General features: G+C 44.6%; 1 protein-coding gene across 1 annotated transcript in view; it reads left to right on the top strand.

Moving 5' to 3' along the window:
• LOC139023757 (cyclic AMP receptor-like protein A) overlaps positions 1–19582 on the top strand; it is a 107149-nt gene that overhangs the window by 59576 nt on the left and 27991 nt on the right. Inside the window, exon 11 of the mRNA XM_070437580.1 lies at positions 3067–3149. Within this exon, the coding sequence (XP_070293681.1) occupies positions 3067–3149 (83 nt within the window). The remainder of the gene's footprint in view (positions 1–3066; positions 3150–19582) is intronic.

The raw sequence follows: 19582 nt of genomic DNA, 5'->3' as shown, positions 1-19582 counted from the left end.
ACGGAGGTGTAGATTACGCCTGTCATCCTAACGGGGTGTAGATTACGCCTGTCATCCTAGAGAGGTGTAGATTCCCTGTCATCCTAACGGAGGTGTAGATTACGCCTGTCATCCTAACGGAGGTTGTAGATTACGCCTGTCATCCTAACGGAGGTGTAGATTACGCCTGTCATCCTAAGGAGGTGTAGATTACGCCTGTCATCCTAACGGAGGTGTAGATTACGCCTGTCATCCTAACGAGAGTGTAGATTACGCCTGTCATCCTAACGGAGGTGTAGATTACGCCTGTCATCCTAACGGAGGTGTAGATTACGCCTGTCATCTCTAACGGGGTGTGATTACGCCTGTACCCTAACGGAGGTGTAGATTACGCCTGTCATCCTAACGGAGGTGTAGATTACGCCTGTCATCCTAACGGAGGTGTAGATTACGCCTGTCATCCTAACGGAGGTGTAGATTACGCCTGTCATCCTAACGGAGGTGTAGATTACGCCTGTCATCCTAACGGAGGTGTAGATACGCCCTGTCACTACGGAGTTGTAGATACCTGTCTCAGGAGGTGTAGATTACTGTCATCCTAACGGAGGTGTAGATTACGCCTGTCATCCTACGGAGGTGTAGATTACGCTGTTCTCTAACGGAGGTGTAGATTACGCCTGTCATCCTAACGGAGGTAGTAGATTACGCCTGTCATCCAAACGGAGGTGTAGATTACGCCTGTCATCCTAAACGGAGGTGTAGATTACGCCTGTCATCCAAACGGAGGTGTAGATTACGCTGTCATCCAAACGGAGGTGTAGATTACGCCTGTCATCCTAACGGAGGTGTAGATTACGCCTGTCATCCTAACGGAGGTGTAGATTGACGCCTGTCATCCTAACGGAGGTGTAGATTAACGCCTGTCATCCTAACGGAGGTGTAGATTACGCCTGTCATCCTAACGGAGGTGTAGAATTACGTCTGTCATCCTAACGGAGGTGTAGATTACGCCTGTCATCCTAACGGAGGTGTAGATTACACGCCTGTCCATCCTAACGGAGGTGTAGATTACGCCTGTCATCTAACGGAGGTGTGATTACGCTGTCATCCTAACGGAGGTGTAGATTACGCCCTGTCATCCTAACGGAGGTGTAGATTACGCCTGTCATCCTAACGGAGGTGTAGATTACGCCTGTCATCCTAACGGAGGTGTAGATTACGCCTGTCATCCTAAACGGAGGTGTAGATTATTAGATTACGCCTGTCATCCTAACGGAGGTGTAGATTACGCCTGTCATCCTAACGGAGGTGTAGATTACGCCTGTCATCCTAACGGAGGTGTAGATCACGTCTCACATTCCAGTGTTCCAACTTGTTAACAAGGCTGCATGGGATTTCTGTTAATACGACTCCGTGCAGCCATTGGCAATGTCCACTTTAGGTATAATGCCAGGAGCCACTTGTAGATTTGACGGCTCTAACGCAGTTCCGGCATGGTCTAAACAACCGCTATGCGGATGTTGGCTAAAGCGGATCTGATTGAATCGATCCCTAAACAGCTAAACCCCCATTCCATTTATTTATGCAGAAAATGTACCGCAACGCTGTGGGAGCTTAGAAGCTTTTTCTCCAAAATCCCCCACCAACGAGATCACACACACAGGCGAGATCAAATACCACCGGGGGGCTCTCGTGATTTTCATTTGAATTGTTTAAAAGGCGTGCGTTAGCGCGAGCACGCCTCGGGGTCTATCTAGTGAGTAATTAATTTTTTGCCTGGTTGGAGGAGTCTGCAGGCTCGTGGGTCTGCCTCTTGGTGGAGGGAGTGTGTGTGTGTGTGTGTGTGTGTGTTCCTGTAGATGCAGAGAGAGAAAGAAAGAAAGAGAGGAGGGGCGCTGGCCAGACTCCCCGCGTACTTAGGAGAAAAAAAGCAATTCAGCAGCAAATGGATTCTGGGCCCTGTCTACTTCCGGCAGCTACAGTCCTCACTACAGTCTACCGGGAATTGAATAACGGACTGTCAAAGCTTTCCACCAGGGAACTTCCAAACCGTTACCATTTATAGCAAAGTTTAGAATTCATTAAATCATTTTATTTTTTGTTATAATCTTACTAATTGCATTTATTTGATTTTATAGGCTGTGTAATTTAATATTCCTTGTCCGATCTGTTCAGAAGTGGCTCTACTACTTTGTATTTAGTTCACCTGGAAACACTGATTTTTCATTAAAGGAACAATTTGCACAAATATACAACTATACACACATTTTCTCCCTGTGTGTGTGTGCGTGTGTGCGTGCGTGCGTGCGTGCACACGTATGTGAAACACCAGGTGGTGCTGACACGAGACAGAACCTCTTGTGTTGGCACTTTTGATGTCGGGCAGGGAGATGGTGCTCTCTCTATTTTTATATCTTTCTCTCTCCTTTCTCTCCTCTCTCTCTCTCTCTCACTTTCCCATAAGAAATGGCCAACTGTCAGTCTCCTGTGTATCCAAAATCTAGACTTTCGCTCCTCTGAAATAGTGTGTCAAAGCTTTCCACCACAGGACTTCCAACCCCTTGCCATTTATATCAAAGTTTGTGGGTACCAGAAGTCCTCACAAAGAAAATTGGGACAAGTGGGGACATTTTGCATGTTCCCCACGAAGAAAATTGCTATTTTAGGCTTAGGGGTTAGGTTTAGGGTCCGGGTTGCAATTAGGGTTAGAATTTAGTTATGGGTTAGGTATGGGTTAGGGGTTAAGGTTAGGGTTATGGTTAGGTTAGGGTTAGATTTACGGTTAGGAGTTACGGAAAATAGGTTTTTGGATGGGAATCAATTATTTGGTCCCCACAAGTATAGCGATACAAAACTGTGTGTGTGTGCGTGCACACGTATGTGAAACACCAGGTGGTGCTGACACGAGACAGAACCTCTTCTGTTGGCACTTTTGATGTTGCCAGGGAGATGGCTCTCTCTTTCTCTTTCCCATAGGAAATGGCCAACTGTCAGTCTCCTCTTGATACAAAATCTAGACTTTATCTATCATTCCTCTGAAATAGTGTGTGTGTGAAGTATTTATTTAAACTATCTCTGTCTTTCCAGGTGTCTTTGGCTGAGGAGATAAAGCCGTTGAAGTGGTATCCATCCGTTTATCTCCTGGTGTCTCTGTTCCCCCTCATCAACAGGTAAGACACACACAGACGAACCAGAGATTGTCATTGTCGAGACAGTGTGTGTCTTTTTAAGCATGTCTGGTTCCATCCCTATTTTATGTCGTCACACTTTTGGCTTCCACTCCTATCCTCCTGTCACCTTTTAGGCCTTTTTTTTGGCCTAAAAGGTGACAAGAGTTTAAGGACAAGAGTTTAAGGAGATTCTCCAGAGGTATCGGAAAAAATCCTGAGTGCAGGATGCAGTTTTAATGTAATGTAAACATGCACACTTTTCACATCTCGACCGTTACCTCCGGAGGTCGCCCACAACACTTGCCTGACAGTTGCCCCCTCAAAGCAGGGCAGTGTAAACGGGAATTGTCTCGTTGAGCCCATCACTCGTACAGTATAAATAACAGAGCAATGTTTTTGAAACAGCTGAAATGTATAGGCATTTCTTAATATTAGTGACTTGTTTTATTGAGTTTTGGTCAGAAATTGCAGTAAAAGACCATATCTCAGAAGTTGATGCTGTAACTTTAAGGGAATCTCAGAACACCGTAATTTATTTAGGGGTGGCAGCGTAGCCTAGTGGTTAGAGCGTTGGACTGCGTTGGAAAGGTTGCAAGATCGAATCCCCGAGCTGACAAGGTACAAAATCTGTCGTTCTGCCCCTGAACAAGGCAGTTAACCCACTGTTCCTAGGCCGTCATTGAAAATAAGAATTTGTTCTTAACTGACCTGCCTAGTTAATAAAGGTAAAATAAAATTTCAATGCAAAAGCGAGCAGGAACGCAAGCATTAACTGCCCAGTGAATTAACCTTTTCAGTCGCAATTTGCTTATTTTCATGTATTTGATTAAATGAGGAATGGTTTGTTCTATGGTAGGCCGAAAAGCAATCTAGCTATGATTCAGCTAACTAGCTGTCTAACTTGGCAAGTAAGTTGGTTTGTGAGGAGGATGCAAACATTTTGTTTAGCTTGCTACCTACAGTACCAGTCAAAAGTTTGGACACACCTACTCATTCCAGGGTTTTTCTTTATTTTTACTATTTTAGAATAATAGTGAAGACATCAACACTATGAAATAACACATAAGGAATCATGTAGTAAACAAAAAAGTGTTAAACAAATGAATAAATAAAAATATATAGCCACCCTTTGTCTTGATGACAGCTTTGCACGCTCTTAGCATTCTCTCAACCAGCTTCATGAGGTAGTCACCTGGAATGCAATTAACAGGTGTGACTTGTTAATTTGTGGAGTTTCTTTAATTCTTAATGTGTTTGAGACAATCAGTTGTGTTGTGACAAGGTAGGGGTGGTATAGAGAAAATAGCCCTATTTGGTAAAAGACCATGTCCATATTATGGCAAGACATCTCAAGTAAGCAAAGAGAAATGACAGTCCATTACTTTAAGACAAGTTCATTTAATCCGGAAAATCTCAAGAACTTTGAAAGTTAAGTGCAGTCGCAAAAACCATCAAGCGCTATGGTGAAACTGGCTGTCATGAGGACCGCCACAGCAGTAACCCAGAGTTACCTCTGCTGCAGAGGATAAGTTCATTAGAGTTAACAGCCTCAGAAATTGCAGCCCAATTAAATGCTTCACAGAGATCAAGTAACAGACACATCTCAACATCAACTGTTCAGAGGAGGCTGCATCAATCAGGCCATCATGGTCAAATTGCTGCAAAGACACCTATACTAAAGGACACCAATAAGAAGAAGAGACTTGTTTGGGCCAAGAAACCCGAGCAATGGACATTCAACCGGTGGAAATCTGTCCTTTGGTCTGATGAGTTTTAGATTTTTAGATTTTTGGTTCCAACCACCATGTCTTTTTGAGACGTGGTGTAGGTGACCGGATGATCTCCGCATGTGTAGTTCCCACCGTGAAGCATGGAGGAGGAGTTGTGATGGTGTGGGGGTGCTTTGCTGGTGACACTGTCTGTGATTTATTTAGAATTCAAGGCACACTTAACCAGCATGGCTACCACAACATTCTGCAGCGATACGCCAGCCCATCTGGTTTGCGCTTAGTGGGACTATCTATTGTTTTTCAACAGGACAATGACCCAACACACCTCCAGGCTGTGTAAGGGCTCTTTGACCAAGAAGGAGAGTGATGGATGCTCCATCAGATGACCTGGCCTCCACAATCACCCGACCTCAACCTAATTGCGATGGTTTGGGATGAGTTGGACCGCAGAGTGAAGGAAAAGCAGCCAACAAGTCCTCAGCATATGAGGGAACTCCAGATGAAGCTGGTTGAGAGAATGCCAAGAGTGTGCCAAGAGTGTGCAAATCTGTCATCAAGGCAAATGGTGACTACTTTGAAGAATAAGAAATATAAAATATATTTTGATTTGTTTAACACTTTTTTGGTTACTACATGATTTCATAGTTTGATGTCTTCATTATTATTCTACAATGTAGTAATAGTAAAAAATAAAGCAAAATCCTTGAATGAGTAGGTGTGTCCAAACTTTGGACTGGTACTGTAGCTCTGTATCATATGTATGACACTATGATAATGTTACTGTACTTGATATTCATATGAGAGGGTTACAATTTTCATTTTTGCTATGCTGGAAGTTACTTGATGAAGCAAATGTTGTTAGCTAACGTTTTCTAGCTACCAGCTGTGCCACTTTGGTTGTGTTATTGTCTTGCAGTTGAATTAGTGCATGGATGAGAAAATAAACCATTTAAATGTCTGCACATGCTTGTGAATTGTTGCAATTTTCAAGATTATTTTATGGTTTTGTTGCATTAATCAAGACTGTAATATGGGAGATGCATGAAAAGTTGCTTGCATAGCTAGCTATTTTTTATTTTATAACATTTTTTTTTTCTTCTCCCTTTTCTCCCCAATTTCGTGGTATCCAATTATTAGTAGTTACTGTCTTGTCTCATCGCTACAACTCCTGTACGGGCTCGGGAGAGACGAAGGTCGAGAGCCATGCGTCCTCCGAAACACAACCCAACCAAGTCGCACTGCTTCTTAACACAGCGCGCATCCAACCCGGAAGCCAGCCGCACCAATGTGCCGGAGGAAACACCGTACACCTAGCGACCTGGTCAGCGTGCACTGCGCCCGGCCCGCCACAGGAGTCGCTGGAGCGCGATGAGACAAGGATATCCGCCAAACCCTCCCTAACCCGGACGACGCTAGGTCAATTGTGCGTCGCCCCATGGACCTCCCGGTCCGCTGCGACAGAGCCTGGGCTCGAACCCAGAGTCTCTGGTGGCACAGGTAGCATTGCGATGCAGTGACTTAGACCACTGCGCCACCCGGGAGGCCCATAGCTAGCTATTTGAATAGTTTACATACGTCCACTTCAGTTTCACTACACGTGTCGCGTCGCCATCATTAATTTTCTACCTGCGACACAGAGCATGCTGTTTGAGAGCAGAGGGGAAGAGCATCTTTAATATATTTCATCGACTATGAATAAGTACAGTAGCTTTGGTCCAGTTTTCACAAAACTACTCATTGAATTGTTGCTAGTGGTTGTGGTAAATTATCCTTTAAGTTGTTTTTGTTTACATTGTGGACATAGTCAATGTAGCTAGCTAGCTAGAGTTTCTGCTAGCTAGTATCTTCTTGACTTCATAAATGTCAGTAAAATAACCAGTGGTGTATAGTCGAGGCCATATGCATATTCACTAGATAGAATGCTGGAGTGAACGCACGTGTCAGCCATCAAGAATTGAACAATAGCGATCCTATTCTTAGACGCTGCAATTGGACGCGATACATCACGAGCGCAACGTGGGCACTATAGCAGCTTTTATTCATTTCAAAGGCAGCATATCCTCAATGGCTGAAGGCAATGCAGCCCGATGGCTGTAGTGTAGCAGGGCCATTAGCCTACTGGCTAGTGTCTACCTGTGACATTTACGGTACATTTGAGCTTCGAAGCAAGAACATCACTCTCAGCTCGTGACATTCCTGTTGCTAATGTAAATTGAAAAGTGGATGTACATATTATGTAAATTGAATCTCATCCCGATACCTCTACTTCAACTTTATCTCTCTGTCCCTCTATCTTTCCTTCTTTCCATTGCCCTCAAACACCCCTCTCCCTTTCTCTGCCTTTATAAATAGACTGCTGAAAGATTCAGATTCTAAAGAGCACAGAGCTTTGTGCCTTAGGCAAACTGTGTGTGTGTGTTTGTGTTTGAACACTTAAATGAGTAAATTAGTTTTACTCTCCCAACTGTGATTTTCAGTTCCTGGAGGAGTGTATTTGTTTGTGTGTGTTTGTGATTGCAAATACTACTAACGCCCATCAGTGCCATTCATTTACAGAGCGCAGTTGCCGTGACTCAATGGTCACGTGGAATTTGAATGTGGTCATGACTAATGACCGCTGGTGTGGCGGCAATACGGTCACTGTAACAGCCCTGCTGGTAAAAGTTCCACCTCTCCCTCCCTTTCTCCCTCCTTCTCTACCTCCATTCTTTCTTCCCTACTTCTCTCCCTCTCTCTGTCCCTCAATCTCTCCCTCCCTCTGTTCCTCCGTCTCTTTTGTTTAACTTTGTGACTGGTTAGATAATGAGTTTTTAAAATTAAGAGTCTCTCCTCCCCTCCTCCCAGGGGGATGGTGTGATTGACAGGTCAGGGTTAGTAAGTGATTATCTGCGGCGGCTCCGCGTGTTGTCGCGGTGATGTAGGCAGAGACGCGGGTCAATTACAGGGTCAACATTTCTCAAAGGCTCTGAGTCACCCCTCCCCCTTCCCCTCCCCCCCATTCATCCCTCCATCCCCCATTCCTTCCCTCCCTCTGCGCCCGCTGTCAGCTGATGAAGATGACAAACTGCATCCTGCGCTAACCCCAGACCACTATCCGTTAACCCTCCGCTCTCCTCTCTTATTTCACTCTCTCCCTCCTTCTTTCCTCCTCCTTCCTTTCTGTCCTTCTCCCACTACATCTCTTTGTTCTTCTTTCTCTCATCCTCTCCTGCATTTCCTTTCCCTCTCTATTTATCTCTCGTTCCTCCACTCCTTCACTCTCCCTCTTTGCCTTCCTAGAGAACAGAGAGAATGAGATAAATAAATCACTCTCGTCTTCTACCTCCCTCCTTACCTGCTCTATCTCCCTGGCGCCTATTCCTTCATTAGCTTCTTCTCTCTTTCTGCTCCACTGCACACCCACCCTCCACCCCACTTCTTCCTTTGGCTCATATCTCCCTCCCTCCCTCCCTCCCTCCCTCCCTCCCTCCCTCCCTCCTCCCTCCCTCCCTCCCTCCCTCCCTCCCTCCCTCCCTCCCTCCCTCCCTCCCTCCCTCCTCTGTGAAGCGAGATAGAGTGTGCAAAGTGTTTGTCACGGTGCTGTTGATGTCGCTATGCTCTACTGTAGGGGAGCTACACCGATCAGACAGCCAAAGTGTGGGTGTGTGTTTGTGTATGTTTCGTGGCTGTTTTCTAGTCCTCTCTCTCTCTCTCTCTCTCTCTCACACACACACTTTGTGTTATATAGGGTCTGTTTGTGTGTTTTAGACTCTTGTGTGTTGCACATCTTGCTTTCCGTGGTTTATCTAGGCTGTGTGTGTGTGTCTGGGCTCTGTTTGTGTGTGACTCGGCTGTGTGTGTTTGAGTGGGGATTATTTCTCTCTGAGCTCCAAAGCCTCCTAAACAGGCTTAGAGAGAGGGCCCAGGGCAGCAGCCAAAGCACCTCTTTCTCTCCCTCTCTCTCTCTCTCTCTCCTTTTCTCAATATCTTGCTGTCCCTTTCTCTCGTACATGCTTTCACACTCTGTTTTTCTTTTTTTTCTCTGTCATCTATATCACTTTCTTCCGACTGCCTATCTCTCTGTCTATTTCGTTCCGCTCATTCTCCCCCCATTCTCTTTGCCCTGATCCATTGCTATTATGCACACGGACTCCCACACAAAACATACTGTATACTTGATTTGTGCCTTCACCCTCTTTCTCTATTTCACACACACACACACACACACACACACACACACACACACCACACACACACACACACACACACACACACACACACACACACCACACACACACACACACACACACACACACACACACAACACACACACACACATTTTCATCTGTTCCAAACACAGGCTGTTAAATGTGTTAATTTGGCACCAGCTGTGGTTAATGGAAGTAGGGATTGGGAAGCACTTTCTAGGTATCATAGTGTTATATCTCTAGCCTCCCCTGCTTTCTTGTGGCTCGCTATCATAACACACAGACACTCACCATCTCCCTAAGTGGGGAATGACACTGAAATCATATCACAGTATCAACCTGCAACCTCTGTCTCCTTCTTTCTCTCTGTCTTTCTCCTGCCCCCTTTGTGTTTGGGTGTGGGGGTGGGTGTGTGTGTCTTAGTCCCAAATGACTCCACAAGCTCAATATTCACTTTCTGCTTCTCACTTGTCCTCAGAGTGTTCATGTTGGAAATATGTCTGTCTGTGCATGCTTCAGATGTGGGTCTTTAACAACCCTCTCCAAGGAGATCTGATTTATATGCTTCAGGCTAGCAGACTGTGTGTGTGTGTGTGTGTGTGTGTGTGTGTTGTTGTGTGGTGTGTGTGTGTGTGTGTGTGTGTGTGTGTGTGTGTGTGTGTGTCTGTGGTGTGTTTCTGTGTGTCAGTGCACACCCTGGCCAGGCAGAAATTCCCACCTCCTTTCTTCGCTTTGAAAAAGGAGGGAGGAGATCTTTGAGCTGCAGTTATTATTCATCCCTCGGAGAGACAGGAGGAAGGAGGGGGTATTCCTTCTTATCTCTGTTACTGTTTCTACCCCTTGTACACTCTCTCTCATACTTTCCCTCTCTCACATACTTTTTTTCTCTCTTCCTGTCTCTCCCTTCTTCCTCTTGTCACCTCTTGTGTATATAGTGTGTGACTGTACAGTATATAGTGTTTGATGTGTGTCTGTGGTTTGTTCGTTCTTGAAGACAATTCTCATTTCCTGGTGTGTACTTACCTCGCTGATCTCTCGTTGGCCCCCTTAACAGCGGACTCACCCATCTGCCAGGTGTGTGTTGTGTGTGTGTGTGTGTGTGTGTGTGTGTGTGTGTGTGTGTGTGTAAGTGTGTAAGTGTGTAATAGGACAGTGGATCCATTGACCATCAGCCTGACAGTGTGTCTCTCCTCTATTCATCTCCTACATAAACCACACACACACACATACCACAAAGGATGGACCTGCACTCTCCCACACAAACCGACATAGGAAAACACTCTCTCTCTCTTTCTCACAGACACACAGATAGGTATCGATTCTCTCCTTACACACACACACACACTGTTCCCCCCTCACTCCCTGACGCATCTTTAAATATTCATCACTCTGGCTGTGCTGAGAGGGCCTTAAACGCTGCCTCACACTCCAGAGAATCACTAGAGCTTACTGTATCATCAACACACACACACACACACACACACACACACACACACACACACACACACACACACACACACACACACACACACACACACACACTGTACAGAGGACACACAGCGCAGAGGACACATAAGCACACACAAAAACACACATACACACGGCTGTACAGAGTGCACACACACACCAGCAGTGCAGAAACATGCACATAGAGAGGCAGCATAGCACTTACACACACAAAATAGACACACACGAGGCAAACATGAACAGATAATCACCACAAACTCATTCAGTGTGTGTCTGAGTGTGTGTGTTTGTGTGTGTTGTGCTGTTGGCTCAGATGGCTTAATAGTGTTGTGTTTCAGGAAACAGGATGTCTCTTTGTTTGTGTTTTATTCCATTGCTGAACGTTCGCTACACTAATCCTGTGTGTGTTTGTCTGCGCGTGCATGCCTGTGTGTTAGTGTTACAGAGAGTCAGCGAGACTCATGTCAGATTGAATACAATCACTCACATTTCCCCTCTTCCTAGCTATATAAGAGGTTTAGGGGTGTGTGTGTGTTGACCCAATCATGAACCCTGATCAAAGAAGATTATGTATGAGAGTGCAACATGAGAGGGAGAGGGATCAGCATGACTTTCTGTTGTTGTGAATGTCCTTGCCTCCCTTTTAGTGGATGAGTGGAGATGTGGTTCTTCCTGTATTATCAGTCATGCTGGCAAGATGGCGCCGAAAGACATGGTCACCCTGTTTTTAGCTCATAGCCAACTTTACAGTATTACATTTTTTCAAATGTTATTTCTTACATTATTTGCTCGGGAACGTTTCTTGCATTATTAACTATAGCCGGAAATAAGTTTGGGATATTAGATCGATGGTCAGACTTTGTTTGAACTTGGAATTGCCTCGGGAAATACATGCACCTTGGCAGCAGCTATTTGGCATCCATAATAAATACAAGTACATTCATCCCAGGGGCTGCTCCAAGACGCCGTCGCCGGAGAAGAGGAATAAGAAGCAGGCTTTTAGTCAGACTCAGAAGGCGGGCACACCATCCACCGCTTCCAAGTATATTACTCGCTAATGTTCATTCCCTGGACAATAAAGTTGACGAGCTCAGGGTGAGGATCTCCTTCCAGAGAGGCATCAGAGACTGTAACATACTCTTTTTCACGGAATCATGGCTCTCTCCGGACACACTGTCCCTGTCCACCGCAGACAGGTGATTGTGGTAACGTACAGAAGGTCCATTTGTTCTCCCGATCTGGAATACCTCACCTTCAAATGCCGACCGCATTACCTCCTGAGAGAATTCTCTTCGGTCATCGTAGGGCTGGGCGGTATACCATATTTTACTATATTCCGGTATTGATGCATGGAAGGGTTTGGGTTTTTACTTTACCTTCTATTATGGTATTTGAATGTTTGTTTGTTAAATGTGATATGCCGTTTGTAACGTCCATTTTTATAGTTTCCTACGCTACCTGAGTCATCTCTCTCTGCTCTTTCTCTCTGTCTCTCTCCATGCCGCTTTCCACACAGACGTAGCCCTGTCCTGTCACTCAAGGACCGCATGTTGTTGTTGCTTGACCAAGAGACATTCTAACTATAGAATTAGAATAATCATTATTTTTCTATGATTCCAACACTTCACCTAAGTGTTTAAATAAAAATCAGAAGAAAATCGCAATTGCAATATTTGGTTAAAAATAAGGCCTAGATGTTTTTCCATATCATGCAGCCCTACGTGGCAGTGTGGAAATGATCTCAAATGAGGGCTGAAATTGATGAAAATGCAGAAAATGTATTTTTGTATGAAGTTGAATTGAACAGTGTAAAACAATCCGAATGGAAAGAGACCCATTGAAATCACTTAGAATGTAACGTGAACTAACTCACGTTTGTACATCGCGCTGGTCCGTACAATTGACCTTATTTTAGTGCCTAATAATGTAATACTTCCAGATCAACTGTAATATCAAGAACATTGTAAAGCACAATTTCTCCCCTTTCCAACAAAATTAATGACGAGACCTTCATGATGCCCATCTCTGCATGATTCAAGAAGGCAATGAGCTCCGTCGGGTCTTTTTAAAAATGGCGGGTGGGGAAGCGAAACCTTTTGCATGATAGTGAGAAGGAGAGATGTCGTGTTGGGAAACAGCTTTTCTCACTCGATCTGTCCAACTTATCACCTTATCGGCTCTAAAATGTAAATAAAATACTATAAAGAGTTTATATAATGTGTCAGTACATACCTATTTGAAAGTTTGTGTCGAATTTGAATCGTTTTTTTAGGGCGGTGCTAAAGTGATCTTCAGAAGTAAACAGTGGCTTTTGAGAGTCGTGATAGCTTGCAGATATTACGCAAAAAATGACTCGGTATCTGTGAGTCACTGCCGATGGGTTGATAAAGAAATCGTGAGAAAGAGAGTGTGTGATTGAGAGGGAAAGGAGAAAATTGGTAAAGAGTGCAAAGAGAAAGATGGAAGGTGTGAGTGATGGGTAGAGGGAGAGAACGATGGAGGGAAGAACATAGAAAGAGAGAGTGATGGATAGCATGTGTGTGTGTGCTGATGATCGACGACCGGCTCACAGATGGTGAGAGAGACAGGTGGTGACCTACTGCTGCAAACACACACACAAACACTTCTGTGTTGATTTGTATGCGTTTGTATGTGTAAAATATCCAATATCACTCCTGCTGTCCAACATCAGCAGGCCAAGTGGCTTTACACACATACACACACCAGTCATCCTTTGCCCGCAGCTAGGATCTCCTGCCTAGCTGCTAGGCTCTCTCCTGCTCTCATTTATCTTTCATTAGCCGCCCTAACATGGGAGAAACATGTTCTGCCTTCCCTCTCACTTTCTCTCTCTCTCAATGTGTGCACCTCTCTCTCTCTCTCTTCACGCTTCAACCTCTTGATCTCTATCCCTCTCTCACTGACACCTATTTCCCTCTCCCAACCGTTACTCTTCATAATCATCCCTGCCTCCCTTTCTGTGAAACCCTATGTGCTCATCCCCTGTAGCCTCTCTCACACACATTCTCACCTCTCTTTTTCCCTCTCTTTCCTCCTCACTCGCTTTCTCTCTTTCTCTGACACAAATGTCTATGGAGCAATTTCAGTGCCAACAGAGATTGTATTTTAATTCCATAATTTTGAATTTCTATTAAGATATTGAGTTTGACTATAATATTTTTGAAGGTGTAATGCACAAATGTAATCATTTTATTAATTCATAAATTGAACTTGTATTTCATGATTTGAAACTGAATTTAGTGAATATTGCATTCAGTTGTAAAATTATATTTCAGTTTAATGTAATATTCAAATTCAATAATTATATATTCAGTTTCAATTTGGTAGATATTGCATTCATTGTCTGTGTATCAAGTTTATAAACTATAATTTCAAGTTTATCAAAGTTATATATATTAAACATTTCAGATTCAATTCTCTAAATTCAGATTCAAAACCAGAGACAACATCCTGCCACATTGCCAGCCAGGAAAAGTAGAGGAGAACAGAAAGAATTAAGTGCTCACTTTGGTAAAAATACCTTTCTGACAGTTTTTGAAGCCAATGTGGCCTGTTTTTAATTTATTTTCTTCCAATGAATTTGCCTCTAGCGTTTGAACTGTTTCGGATATGAACTATTATGAAAAGCTAAGTCTCTCTGGAATATGGATGATCACCGTGTTAGAAGGCAACAAAACAAAACCACAATTTGTCCCACATAATAATACAGTTGAATAGCCCTGTCATAGCCCTTCTAAGGATGCATGTCACAAGACTGTGTTAGACCACTTAGCTAAATCCCATATGGATGAGATCAGGAAGCTATCAGAAGTCTTCAAGTCTCCAGTAAGGTTACTCGTCAAAAAAGAGTGGTTCATCGAACCATCTCAGTTACATTTCTCCCTCCTTTGACCTCCTACTCAGAGGTCACGGCACCATTATAACTGTCTGACGGCCTCCCGAGTGGCGCAGCTGTGCCACTAGAGATTTATGGGTTCGAGTCCAGGCTCTGTCGCAGCCGCCCGCGACCAGGAGACCCATGGAGCGGCGCACAATTGGCCCAGCATCGTCCGGGTTAGGGGAGGATTTGGCCGGCAGGAATGTCCTTGTCCTATTGCGCACTAGCGACTCCTGTGGCGGGCCGGGCGCTGTGCACGCTGACACGGTCGCCAGGTGTATTGTGCTTCCCCTGACACATTGGTGCGGCTGGCTTCCGGTAAGTGGGCATTGTGTCAAGAAGCAGTGCAGCTTGGTTGGGTTGTGCTTCGGGGGATGCACGGCTCTCGACCTTCGCCTCTCCCGAGTCCGTACGGGAGTTGCAGCGATGAGACAAGACTGGGTTCAGAATCAGGCCTACTGTACAAACACAACACTTTTTCTGTGGCAAACAGAAGCAGAAGGATCTGTGCACCCCAATTAATGAGTGCAACAGAGGTGGTTTGGTGGTCCATGCATGAGATGAGCAACCTTGCCTGAGACCTGAAGGCGTATTCGTTTGACTGATGGGGTTCTAACCCAGGTTTCCTGTGTGCCAGACAATGCAACTTTTCAGGTCTCAGACAAGTTATTCATCACACAATTATGGTCACCGAACCACCTGTTTTACACTTCACAGCCCTTTGACCTCCTCCTTGAAGAGACCTATCCAAGTCACAGGACCAATGCCTAGGCTTTAGCTCAACAGGCTAACACAGTATTAACCCAGTCACATGTTAACCTTATAATGACTACCATTGCCAGAGACTTGAAACTAATATGTCTAACACAAACTAAGACATGTCAAACTAACATGTCTTCAGGTCTCAACACATAACCATGGATCACCAAACCACACTCTTTTAATGAGTAACAATACTGGATCTTGAAGACTTGCATTAGTGGAGCACCGGGTTTCCCAAACTCGGTCCTCGGGACCCCAAGGGGTGCACGTTTTAGTTTTTGTCCTAGCACTACAACACTAATTCAAATAGTCAGCGAATCATCTTGCTTTGATAACTTTAGTCAGCTGTGTAGTGTTAGGGCAAAAACCAAAATGTGTACCCCTTGGGGTCCCGAGGACCGAGTTTGGGAAACGCTGGTGGAGCAGATGGGGATCTACGAAACTCACTCCTCAGCCTGAAGTATTGCCCCTTACACAATCAAATAAGGCCTTTTTAATAGCTTGATGGGTTGGAATGCTTCAGGAGGGCGGTCATGTGTGTTTTCAAGGCAGAAGTCCTGATTTCGAGTCTCCATATGAGCTGAATCAGGGGGAAGCAGTACTCGCTAAGTAGGCAGCGTGATGTCCTTTATAATGGTGCCACTGGACTCAGATCTACAGTTGCGCAGGGTCAACCACTGGGGTCGCTGTGGAGTGAGTTTAGGGGGTGAATGAAGCAGATGGGGATCTGTGAAACTCAATCATCAACCTGAAATGTCGCCTCTTGCACAATTGAAAAAGGCGTTTTTCAATAACACGTGGGTTGGAGGAGCTGTCTCTTATACACATCTAGATGTGTATAAGAGACAGGTGGTACTCGTTAAGCAAGCAACGTGTCATCCTTTACATGAACTTTAGCTTTAGCTAGGTGGGCTCACACAGTCTTGTGACATGCAGAAGACCTGGTTCTAACCTAGTCAGTCACAAGATTAAATATCAGAGATTCTCCAACATGATAATAGTCCAGGTATTTATATATACTGAACAATAATATAAAGGCAACATTTTCAATGATTTCACTGAGGTACAGTTCATAGAAGGAAATCAATCAATTGAAATAAATAAATGAAGCCCTAATCTATGGATTTCACATGACTGGGCAGGTGCAGCCATGATTTGGCCTTGGGGGGCTTAGGCCCACCCACTGGGGAGCCAGGCCCAGCAAATCTGATTGAGTTTTTCCCTTCAAAGGGCTTTATTACAGACAGAAATACTCCTTAGTATTCAGGGATTTTTTTTCAGCTCATGAAATTTGGGACCAACACTTTACATGTTAGGCTTAGATTTTTGTTCAGTGTATAAATTCCAGTCGTACTTTATTGAAGGCCTTTTCAAAGTCAGCTATGAATACCAGGCCAGGTGTTGTTTCCAGTGCTTATCTTATATAATACACTGCTCAAAAAAATAAAGGGAACACTTAAACAACACAATGTAACTCCAAGTCAATCACACTTCTGTGAAATCAAACTGTCCACTTAGGAAGCAACACTGATTGACCATCACTCTCTTCTCTATCTCTCTCTGTGCAAAATGGATAGACAAAAGGTGGAAATTATAGCAATTAGCAAGACACCCAATAAAGGAGTGGTTCTGCAGGTGGTGACCACAGACCACTTCTCAGTTCCTATGCTTCCTGGCTGATGTTTTGGTCACTTTTGAATGCTGGCGGTGCTTTCACTCTAGTGGTAGCAGGAGACGGAGTCTCAACCCACACAAGTGGCTCAGGTAGTGCAGCTCATCCAGGATGGCACATCAATGCGAGCTGTGGCAAGAAGGTTTGCTGTGTCTGTCAGTGTAGTGTCCAGAGCATGGAGCGCTACCAGAGACAGGCCAGTACATCAGGAGACGTGGAGGAGGCCGTAGGAGGGCAAACCCAGCAGCAGGACCGCTACCTCCGCCTTTGTGCAAGGAGGAGCAGGGGGAGCACTGCCTGAGCCCCGCAAAATGACCTCCGAGGCCACAAATGTGCATGTGTCTGCTCAAACGGTCAGAAACAGACTCCATGAGGGTGGTATGAGGCCCGACGTCCACAGGTGGGGGTTGTGCTTACAGCCCAACACGTGCAGGACGTTTGGCATTTGCCAGAGAACACCAAGATTGGCAATTCGCCACTGGCGCCCTGTGCTCTTCACAGATGAAAGCAGGTTCACACTGAGCACATTGACAGACGTGACATGTCTGGAGAGTCTGGAGACGCCGTGGAGAACGTTCTGCTGCCTGCAACATCCTCCAGCATGACCGGTTGGCGGGGGTCAGTCATGGTGTGGGTGGCATTTCTTTGGGGGGCCGCACAGCCCTCCATGTGCTCGCCAAGATAGCCTGACTGCCATTAGGTACCGAGATGAGATCCTCAGACCCTTGTGAGACCATATGCTGGTGCGTTGGCCCTGGGTTCCTCCTAATGCAAGACAATTCTAGACCTCATGTGGCTGGAGTGTGTCAGCAGTTCCTGCAAGAGAAGCATTGAATCTATGGACTGGCCCGCCCGTTCCCCAGACCTGAATCCAATTGAGCACACTGGGACATCATGTCTCGCTCCATCCACCAACGCCACGTTGCACCACAGACTGTCCAGAGTTGGCGGATGCTTTAGTCCAGGTCTGGGAGGAGATTCCTCAGGAGACCATCCGCCACTCATCAGGAGCATGCCAGGCGTTGTAGGGAGGTCATACAGGCACGTGGAGCCACACACACTACTGAGCTCATTTTGACTTGTTTTAAGGACATATACATCAAAAGTTGGATCAGCCTGTAGTGTGGTTTTCCACTTTAATTTTGAGTGTGACTCCAAATCCAGACCTCCATGGGTTGATAAATTTGATTTCCATTGATCATTTTTGTGTGATTTTGTTGTCAGCACATTCAACTATGTAAAGAAAAAAGTATTTAATAAGAATATTTCATTCATTCAGATCTAGGATGTGTTATTTTAGTGTTCCCTTTATTTTTTTGAGCAGTGTATTATCTCCAATGTATCGTCCATATAAAAAACCTGGCTGATTACGATGAATAATATCCGACAATACCTGTTTAATTCTATGCGCTATGCATTTTGAAGTTTAAGGGGTCTCCAGTTTTTTAGGTGGACTGGATTTGTATATTTACCACATGGGTTCTGTTTCAGTAATAATAAAATCAGACCTTCTTGCTGAGTATCCAATAGTCTACTATTTTTAAAGGATTGGTTAGAACATGTTAATAACGGATCTTTGAGTACATAGAAACATATTTGATATACACTACCGGTCCAAAGTTTGAGAACACCTACTCATTCAAGGGTTTTTCTTTATTTTTACTATTTTCTACATTGTAGAATAATAGTGAAGACATCAAAACTATGAAATAACACATATGGAAACATGTAGTAACCAAAAAAGTGTTAAACAAATCAAATTATATTTTATATTTGAGATTCTTCAAATAGCCACCCTTTGCCTTGATGACAGCTTTGCACTCTCTTGGCATTCTCTCAACTAGCTTCACCTGGAATGCTTTTCCAACTGTCTTAAAGGAGTACCCACATATGCTGAGCACTTGTTGGCTGCTTTTCTTTCACTCTGCAGTCCGACTCATCCCAAAACATCTACATTTGGTTGAGGTGTGGGGATAGTGGAGGCCAGAAAATCTGATGCAGCACTCCATCACTCTCCTTGGTAAACTAGCCCTTACACAGCCTGGAGGTGTGTTGGGTCATTGTCCTGTTGAAAAACAATAGATAGGCCTGCAATAGATAAGCCCAAACCAGATGGGCTGGCGTATCGCTGCAAAATGCTGTGGTAGCCATGCTGGTTAAGTGTGCATTGAATTCTAAATAAATCACAGACAGTGTCACCAGCAAAGCTTTCCACACCATAACACCTTTTCCTCCATGCTTTACGGTGGGAAATGCACATGCAGAGATCATCCGTTCACCCACACCGCGTCTCACAAAGACACGGCGGTTGGAACCAAAAATCTCTAATGTCCATTGCTCGTGTTTCTTGGCCCAAGCAAATCTCTTCTTATTATTGGTGTCCTTTAGTAGTGGTTTCTTTGCAGCAATTTGACCATGAAGGCCTGAATTACAGTCTCCTCTGAACAGTTGATGCTGAGATGTGTCTGTTACTTGAACTCTATGAAGCATTTATTTGGGCTGCAATTTCTGAGGCTGGTAACTCTAATGAACTTATCCTCTGCAGCAGAGGTAACTCTGGGTCTGTCTGCCTTTCCTATGGAGGTCCTCATGACAGCCAGTTTAATCATAGCGCTTGATGGTTTTTGACTGCACTTGAAGAAACTTTCAACGTTCTTGAATTTGTCCGCATCGACTGACCTTCATATCTTAAAGTAATGATGGACTGTTGTTTCTCT

The sequence above is a fragment of the Salvelinus sp. IW2-2015 genome, linkage group LG36, assembly GCF_002910315.2.
Source record: "Salvelinus sp. IW2-2015 linkage group LG36, ASM291031v2, whole genome shotgun sequence".
In the NCBI taxonomy this organism is placed as follows: domain Eukaryota; kingdom Metazoa; phylum Chordata; class Actinopteri; order Salmoniformes; family Salmonidae; genus Salvelinus; species Salvelinus sp. IW2-2015.
The sequence above is the reverse complement of the archived record's forward strand: the minus strand, read 5'-3'. Positions and strand labels throughout refer to the sequence as shown.